The sequence below is a fragment of the Bidens hawaiensis genome, unplaced genomic scaffold (assembly GCF_021521415.1).
Source record: "Bidens hawaiensis isolate Kalapana, Puna unplaced genomic scaffold, B.hawaiensis_p1.1 tig00068762_1, whole genome shotgun sequence".
Taxonomy (NCBI): domain Eukaryota; kingdom Viridiplantae; phylum Streptophyta; class Magnoliopsida; order Asterales; family Asteraceae; genus Bidens; species Bidens hawaiensis.
The window spans coordinates 19,614-29,957 of NW_027502140.1; the positions used below are offsets into that span (position 1 = coordinate 19,614).

Sequence of the window (10,344 nt, forward strand, 5' to 3'; positions counted from 1 at the left end):
TAACAAGCAGAAGTGGCGTGAAAACGCCTTGGACGTTATACGACACCATGTAGAATAAGTACCCACATGAAGTGAAAGTTGGACTATATCATAATTTCTTATAAGTTAAAAACAAATGATGCAATTTAAATCCTCATAAGAATGATTGATTTAATTTACTTTTTTTAACAATGTTTGGAACTACCCCTAATACCCGATTGAGCATTATTAAGACCGGATGTCAACCTTCATATTGATTGTAACACTTCAAGTCTGACTCAATCATAAACACCATCAAAAAAGAAATTCATCACTATAAGAAAACCTCATTGAGTCGGTTTACTTAATAAATAATTTGTTAAGAAAAGGTGACAAATCATGTTGGTCTTACAAGTTTAGTATCTATTTTTTAAGTGTGTAGGATATATAATATAAGTTTATTATTCATTTGATGTTGAATGATGGTGTGCATGTGATTTAAAATTGGGGTTACATACGTTGCTTTTAAACTAAGCTTGCACGTTAATATTTCCTTAATTTTCAAAGTGTGAGTGCTCCAAAACTACAAATATATGACCTTTTAATCATCATTGGCATCAATACCATTTTTTCAAGAAAGCAAATTTAATATGATTTATTGATAATAAAAAAAACTTGCACTTAATAGGAATAATAGTATGTTTTGTATTTTATTAATTAGTATAATGTATATATTTAATAATGAAAAAAGTGTATGATAAATATGTCACATATTGTTAACTTTCACAAAGTACATTGTTGACTTTTATAAATGATATTGTTATATTTATAGGTTTGGACCTAGCTTTCATACCATCATCATCCTTCATAAACTTTGATTTTTTTGTTCATGTTGTAAACACATAAACACAAAGAAAAAGAAAATTATGTCTTAAATATATAATGAAAATAAGCTAAACCGTAATACAATCCTCAACATCAAAGGTAGGGTTTAAAAGCAATACTAAAAGAATCTTTGGATCAAATTTTTTATACACGGTTTAGAAGTTAGAAGACCGTAGCTTTATGGGTGACATGTCTGACTGTCCATCTTTACGTCGGCCTCTCTCCCATACAAGCTTTATGGGTGACATGTCTGACTATCCACCCTTACGTCAGCCTCCCCCTCCCTCCCTCTCTCTCTCTCCTAGGTGTCACTCTTCTCTCTCCTCATGCATAGACTTCCTTATGTACCCCTTTCACGATTCTATCTCCCTTAAGAAAGGCCACCTTGTAAGCGTCTCGTTGAAAGTTAACTTCAAGTTCTACTTATTCATTGTTATATATATTTTTCAAAAGGTTAAACACCCACTAGACTACAAAACATAAGTATTTTTTTATTTTTCTACTTGTAATTTATGATTGTGTAAAATAGACTCAAAAATTCAATGTGTTTTATTTTATTCAAAAATCGGATAGACCCGGTCACGTGCAAGAGAGCGTGCTCCACTATAACACATCTATTTGTCCCTTAATCATTACGTTTCTTATATCCACTAAAGTTATACATTTATAAAGAGAAAAGATAGATGCCATTGTTACCCTATATTGTATTATGATATTATCACTCTCACTATTTAGTATAAATAATTTTTTTTTAACGACAAATATACTAAGTAATATATCATGATAAAATGATAAATCCAAAGTATGTAAATGCAAAATAATAATCTTTCCTTTATTTATTTATGTGTATAATATAAAAAATGAATAAAAAGAAACTTGAATAATAAGAGGGTACAATGACGGCTAACGATGTAAACATATATATTGCCAAAGAGACGACAAGAAGTAGAACAACATGCCTGCAAAGATACAAGATGCGGAATGTAGCAACATGTGACATTGTGGTAGGACGAAAGTGAAGAGAGGCGTGACGGTATGACTGCATCCACAAATAAATAGTTATTCGTCGAACACAATTATGTTAAATCAATTGGTGTGTACCCTTTTGAAACAATTAACACTTTCGGACTTCGATATAATTGAAGATTCCATTAAAATTCATGAGATAGTTGTGGGGATGTTTTTGCTTATACGTGTTATATGTTTATTGTTTAACATGGGTCACTTTAACGGCCAGTTTATTGGATTTACGCTTAGTAAAGATAGATAATGATAAAGTTGGATAGCCTATGGGCAGTGGTGTACGCCGCCGCGTACCTACGTTGTGATATTTGGGGGGTGGGGGGGGGGGCTGTTGCGCAGCCTCTTTCCTTAGAAAAAGAATTTAGTGTTATTCATTAAAATCCCGATCACATCCATACAATTTTAGTTAAGTCCTCTTGGTTTTTCTTTGCCTATGACATAAGTTTGTGTATAAGTTATTTAACAAAATGTAAAAGAAAGCATGCAAATGTTTTGAAAGCTTATCATGGCTCGTATATAGGCATATTGTAAGGCCCCGTTACCGGTAGCCCTACTTTGGATGTTGGATTTACTCATAAACACAGTTCAAATATCAGAGTTAATTAAAACTTTACGCGGAACATAAAAGCTTTCATAAAACATTTCATAACAATCCAAAACTTGCCTTAACAAACAACTTGTCTTTCAAAAGCAAAGTAATTAAAATTAAAACATCATAAGTCTTCAGATGTCAGACTCTTATTCTTCTGCCACGTGTCCCCTCAAGTGAGCTACCTCATCCTACTCACCTGCGTGCATACTAAAAGTCAGCTACGCTGAGTGAGTTCTAGTTAATCAAGCATAATACATTACATACACTTACCTTCAATCATGCATCCGAAGATACATAATAATTACTTTACTAACTTACTTTCATTACATTATTTCATGCGTACATTCATACTTTATTACTTTCATACTATATAGTTACTGTCCATTCTATCTCATATATTATTAGGGTATGTTCCCTCTTTCCTTTGTCTATCTCAGATATTTTAGGGTCTGGTCCCTTTCTTGTCTATCTCAGATATTATTAGGGTCTGGTCCCTTTTTACTTCTCTATCTCAGATATTATAAAGGGCCTCCTTCTCTATCTCAGATATTATTAGGGTCTGGTCTCTCTTTCTTCATCTTCGTACATACTGTCTTTACATACCCATAACATGCATACTTTCTTTAATCATTCATACATATTCATATACTGTACATATATCTATCATACACATTCCTTTTATCATAAACATACCTCTCTTGTTAGCACGTACAATATCCGAAGATCGTTCACATGCCGACAAACTTCATTCACGTTTAAGATATACATACATAACATATAAACCATATAAGGCATACACTTACCAGTTAAGGTAAGTGTATTAACTACCACATCGAGTATGCACACAGCCCCGAAAACATAACAAATAAATGGGGCTAGAAACTCACCTGAATCCTGTTACGCTCTCCGTTAGTCGTTATTCCCTTCTTGAGCTGTGCACGGTTAACTGTATAATGTTACATGTATCAATTAACTACTACTACTACTACTCATATTGTATTTCTATCTTTATAAAATCCCACAATGAACAGGGGTCCGGGGGCAGCGCCCCTGGCAGCGGGGTCTAGGGTCGACAGCCCCTAGCAGGGTCCAAGGGGCAGAGCCCCTGGCTGGAGTCGAGCTGACAGGTCAGCTTGGAAAAATTTTATTTTCATTAACTGTCTTAACGCATTTCCTATTAGGATGTTAAGTTACTATTTTATTCACCTACTCATTCGTTAGCCCGATTCGTTACCTTAAAATGCATGTTAAGCGAACTTAACTTAAGCGAACTTAAGGTTCGGCAACTTAAGACTCGGCGAACTTAGAGTCCAGCGAACATATGGTTCAGCGAAGTTGATAAGGTAGGCGAATTTGCTTGTAGCGAACTTAACATCAAGCGAAGTTAGCCAGCGAACTTGACTTTTGAACGAACTTATTTTCAAGCGAACTTATCTTGGCGTAGTTGGCTTGTAGCGAAGTTTAGCTACAGCGAACTTATGCAGCGAAGTTATACAGTAAGCGAAGTTCGTGGTCTGCAGCTCACTGGTTCGCTTCGTCGCACATTTCACAACTTAAATACTCATTTTATGATTTGGCCTTAGCCCTAAACGTTCCCTTGCCCATTTGCGGTCCAATCTTGACCCGTTTATAACATAAAGCACGAACCTTTATAGTGAATGTTTAGAGAATGGATCTAGGATTTCGTTTTAAACGAGCCGTTTAGGTTCGCGGGTTCGTTAGGTTCATTTTATCATCAAGTTTACAACTTTACGTTTCGTCTATACTCGATCTACTCCCGTTCTAAGTTTCAAGACTAAACGGTTATAAAAACGTAAACTTTAAGATCAAGAACATACCTTTAGTGCTCGTTTGGATCTCGTTTAACTTGGTTATGAACTCTAGATCTTGTATATAGCTCGTGTGATAAAGATCTAATACAAGCTAGCATTCGTTTGGTCTCAAATCCCTCTCGTCTCTCTCTCTCGGCCGAATATGGTGTAGGATGTGTGTGTTTTTTGAGTGTGTAGAGATTAGGATGATAAGAATGAGGATTTAGGGTTTTTGGATGCTTTAGGGGATATTTATATCCCTTAAAGCCCATGGACCTAAGACCCATTCCCTTTAATCCATCTTAATTAGTCCAAGTCCATGATCTTTATTAATACTAATTAATTATTTAGGCCCAATGACTAAACGCGACTTTCTTTTATTAAATACGAAATTTTAGGATGTTACACATATAGCTCGTTGTCTATTAATAATAATAATGTTCTTTATGTGGAAATATTGGTTGGTTAAAGCAAAGCATCATCACCAATTATCATAGCAAACAAACAAGTTCTAACCAAACTAGGCTCCATAATGATTAAAAGGCATATTTTGAGTAGGAGTCCATCACAGAGCTTTACTTCTAACCAACATATATGAAGGTTTTTTATCAATTTTATTAACTAATTAAACTAGTATATTATATACATTGGTTATTAAAATAATATTGTTGACAAATGACAAGACTTAATACGTTTGTTGCTCCTACCAATTCCTAACAATTTGGACATCAAAGAATAACAAAATTAACATAGCTATGATATTTCAATAACCAAGATAGTTGTATATGCATATCTTCTTCTTTTTTTAAACCACAAGGAAGATGCTTTCTATAATAATACATCATAGTAAGAAAAAAAAAACTTGTTTTGTCTTATATGTTCCACTACTAAACAAATGAGTATCATTGACGGATACATCTGTTTGAAATCCATCGGTGGAGGTATGCCGGTAATAAGGGTCTGGGCGATTTGATTGCCGACAGGATCATGGAAAATCATTGTTAGAGTAAGAACGATATTGTGTAATAGTATAGCCATAGGGTAGTTTTATGTAGCATATCTTCCTATACAAGGAGACAACTATAGTAACTCTAATTACGACACAATATCATTCTTGGTCTAACAATCACTTAGGGATTACCACATATTAGTAAGTGATTATATAATATGTATTTTCTTGGTACATATAAGTTATCTCTCATGGCTAGTAAGTATTTTTCGATGGAGCATTCACTATAACCCACAATTTACTGAGGGGAACTTGAAGATATTACTTTGTATTCCGTATGTAATTTAATTCCAAATTTTCAATTAAAAGATATAACAAAACTTATTTATGTTTTCTAGAAAATTAATACAAATCCGGAAAGTAATACAAGATTTGGAATACAAAATTTGAAAATAGACGCGCCATTATAGTTTAATATTAAATTACAATTATTAAAAATAAATTTTCATTTAATATCATGTTTTAGACTCAGTTTTAGCACATCTCTTGTGACGAGTATGCCTAAAAAACTCTAGTAGGTATGATAATAGTGGTTGGCAAGCAAGATCATTATATTTGAACTAATGTCGGGGGCTTTTATAATCAAGGGATGCCTCTGACTTCATAGTTAGAGCATCCGTCTTTGAAGAAAAGCTTAATGAGAACCTCTCGGTTTCTGGTCTCTAACTTGATGCAAAATGTGTTATTATCTACAACCAACAAAAACATTATCATACCGCAAGAATAGTAAATAAGTGCTTAAACACTTATTAGGTCACCATGTCTTTGCATACGTGCAAGTGTGGTAGGTACACTAGAGAAGCGCCTGCGCTTTAGTGTGTATAGCGGTGTGGTGGTGTTGTGGTAGTAGCTTCAATAGTCTGATCGGGAGAGAAAAAAGGAGAACATGTCACTCAAATGAGCATCGAGTGATGTTTTGTATTAGCCCTAGATTACCTACTGAAAAAGTCAAAAATCTGTGTGTAATGATATCAAAACTGGTTGTCAAACCTCTCAGAAATCAATTGATAATTACCGAAGGCCTAGGAATCCCGTTGGTAAATACATAAAAATTTCCGAGGGATTTGCCGATTAATTGTTTGCTCTAAATTGGCCACCAAATGAGCATCATCGTGTGTTTTTTTATTGATTTTGCTATAGAAAGTTAGATCATGTCATAACATGTCATGTTGGTTATAAAACACATGCTAACACACCCTCGATCTATCACGACAAATTTGCCATCATATTGTTAAGATATACATAGTTTAGACGAAACATTTGCCATCATATTGTTAAGATATACATAGTTTAGACGAAACGTAATAGATCATATCTAAACATTTTCATATATAACAATTATTACAAATAAATAACATCACATCTTAGATATGACAAGTTATATTGAGCCATAACATCAATGCAACAAATCTTACAAATAAATTACATTATATTTTCAATACCAACATCATACATGTGCATTTGCAAAGCATAGGGTTTTCCAAGATGGTAGATTTCTAGTATGATTGTAATAGATTTCTCCACCAGCAATATCAAACTGTTAATGTAATCACTTCTAAGTAAGTAACTATGAATTCAAATGTAATGTCACAATATCAATCTTTATGAATAAAGATAACGTTTAATTATTAAATAATGTTTACTAAGGTACTCATATTCTCATAGTTGTTTAGAGATGGTGCGTTTGGTTAGTAAGGGTTGGTTTGGTTCACCAACTTGTCTTGCCTAGGAAAAACCTAATCTTAGATTTCCCAATCATACTAATTAGGTACCTAATAATAATAATAATAATAATAATAATAATAATAATAATAATAATAATAATAATAATGAATGTAATCCTATTTACATAAATGTAGAAAATACAAATATACTTATTTAACCATAAAAATGGTGACTCTTATCAAGATTTGTTATAATTTCCTTTGAAAGTAAAGTACTTCATCAATAATTGCTTTTAGATCCTCCATTTTCTAACTTTGAATTTGAAAATACTCTTAATCCCACAATAATAATAATAATAATAATAATAATAATAATAATAATAATAATAATAATAATTCGCGTATATTTGTTTTATAGGAGTTTAAGGGTTTGCCTGATAGTCTCTTAATGATTGCATTAAAAATGTTATTTCTCAATCAGTCAGCATTAAACAAAGGGATCATGAAAGCTTCTCATATTTTTCATGATATAAAGTATAAAGGTGTTTCTCTTTTATTTATGCTTGAAAATAATAAAGAGCTTCTAAAATATGTGAAATTATGATCTCTCTAATTTTAAAATTTATAATCAATTTTTATTGTATTTACTAAAATGGTTCTATATACCAAAATCTTACTTTTTGCATAACTAATATGATTCTAAATTGACATCAATAAATTGTCTTGTCTTCTCTTTTTGGTCTAACTACTTAAAAGATGTTTGATGATATCATATTGGTATGCCACTATGCCCCACTCTTTATTCTTATAAAGTTCATTAGTAGTTTAGTACCATAGATTATCATAATAGAAATGATAACTATTTAATATCAAAGTTTTTAAAAAACAAATTACAATTAGCTTTAGCTAATAAGGTAAAAACCTTCACTACACGAAGATGAAAGGTTAAACCCAACTGAGCCCAACATTTTTCTAAGGCCCAAATATTTTCTAAGGCTCAACTTTTAGTAGCTTTATCTTAAATTTGTGTCTTTTAGTAAGAATAATGCATTCCCAAAGGCCAGCCATACGGCCCATACTTGACCGACCCAATTCCATCCATGCATAACCAATTTCTTAAAATGTATTACAAAAGTATTAATATAACAATAATAATAATTTGTGTTTCACATTTTAGAAGTGTGACTAGAAAAAATTATTGGCATTAAAAAAACTAAATTCTCTTATTTTTAGTTTCATTTCTGTGTACTTTTTTGACATAATATATGAATATTATATTAGTTAGGTAAATAATTTACTAGTTCACTCTCTAATTAAACAAGTTTTACTCTATTAATCTGTTTATATGTCAACCCACCATCCATTTTAAGTTTTTAACCCATTTTGGCAACATGTTTAAAATCATCAACCCACAAATGGGTTAATGTTTTTGTTACACGATTTAAATATGTCCGAATTAGGGCTGATATTTTTGATACGATTAAAAATATACGACTTGATCCGTTAGCCTGACACAATTAACAACCATGATTTAAAAAGGTAATTGAAATCATATATTAGGATTATTCATGAAAAACATTGTTGCATTGTTTAAATTCAATTGGTATCTATACATAATACTTAATAGTTGATAACAACTTATATTCTATATTTGAGTTAAACCTTTGAATTGATAGTCACCAGAACCCCTTTATGTATCCACTTACACAAAGACACAAAGATATAATCAGTATTGTTAGCTAGTGACAGAAACATTTGTGTCACAAATACTAGAAACCAATTTCCACAAATATGGTGATGCCATGACTTTTAGTGACATAACTTTGAACTAGATTTTATGGACTTTGATGTTATAATGACCAAACATGAACCATATTTGTAGGTCCTCACAACCGAGCAGTCCAGTCCCATCACCTACAGACGATCTTGACATAATGACATTATAATTAAAAACATTATCAAACATTTCAAGTTGACTAATTATGAGAGGATAATATTATATAATCATGATTACGATAATCATAAATGTAGTTTGCAACACATCAGCAACCCTAAATATTTTTAGATTTTTTTATATGTAGATCAACGTCAAACAATGCCACAGAATATGATTGGACTGTTGCGTCCAACATTTCGTATACTCAATAGTTGGGTTTGAGTACACGCGTAAAATTTTATTCGTGAATGGATTTCTTATGAAGTAACAGACTGGTACACTAGATGCCACTGTGCCAGTCGAGTTATGAGTTCATGTTACCCGTCATGGGTAAAACTAAATCTAGTTGGAATTCATAAACCCGACTGGTACCCATGCATTGATAATTTGATAAACATAAGTGTGTATATAAGTGTGTGTATATGAATTACCAAAATTTACAAACACTGAAGATGATATGTATTAAATAAACAAATATAAATACATGGAAGGATATACAATATGGAAGTTATTTATGTATAGGTATTTATATTTTTCTATAAAAAGGAAAAAAAATGGAGGTATTTAATTAGTTAACTAAGTAAATTTAATCAACATAATATTGATAGATATCATCCATGGTAGGCAACTCTAGTAGCAACTTGTCAAGGTCTCTAAAGGACATCCCTTTATTCAACACCGGGGTATTCCCACTATAAGGATTACCACGACCATCACGAACACCACCACCGACACCTACACCACCACCACCGTGGTATGACAAGTTCTTTTTAGGAGAGGGGGCAGGAGAGGGTGCATCTTTACCCGTTAGACGTTGAACCACGGATTTAAAGCTCATGGCATCAGTCTCAACATACTCGGTATTGATGATCACAACTTTGACAGGCTCTCGTCTCGATCTTGACATATTCTTGGTTCTTGATTCGCCTAGACGAACTACTTCTTTTTCGACCCTGAGTTTTGGAGAAATAAAGAGTAATTTAGATGAAAAAAGGCACAAAGTATGATCACAATGAGTCTTTATAGGAAGCCAAGTATGCAAAGATGATTGAAATGAATATAAAATTGTGTGTTTGATGGTTTGTTTATATAGGAGTGTGTCTAATGTCTAGGAAGACTTTAGGAACGAGGGTGTAAGGGTCGAGGTGCTTATTGCTCGAGTTAACTCGGTTGCCAATATTTACCCTTCAAGAATTTAAAATATTCAACTTTTGCCCTTTTAATTTCTGTTTTCACATTTTAGTCTAGTCTAGTCTAGCTGATGGCAGACACATCAAAACTCGAGCTTGACTTGTTTAACTAAAAAGAAGTTGAGCTTCTCGTTTAGAGTTTTATGTTTAAAGTTCGAGTTGAATTCGTGAGTAAGTTTTCAAATAAATCTCTAACTCATTTATAAAGCTATTTAATTTATATACATACATAACTAGTTTTACACACATTATTCTTTTATATATATATAATATTGC

The 10,344-nt window shown here is 32.4% G+C and overlaps 1 protein-coding gene across 1 annotated transcript; it reads right to left on the bottom strand.

Annotated features, from left to right (window-relative positions):
* Positions 1–9,464: 9,464 nt before the first annotated feature.
* Positions 9,465–9,785, bottom strand: LOC143605227 (VQ motif-containing protein 10-like). The gene has a single exon (XM_077081427.1). It carries the CDS (start codon positions 9,783–9,785, stop codon positions 9,465–9,467), a length of 321 nt encoding a protein of 106 aa, XP_076937542.1.
* Positions 9,786–10,344: the final 559 nt, after the last annotated feature.

Bases quoted from the DNA above. Each gene is read 5' to 3' on its own strand.
- LOC143605227 (XM_077081427.1), bottom strand. From the start codon at position 9,785: ATGTCAAGATCGAGACGAGAGCCTGTCAAAGTTGTGATCATCAATACC.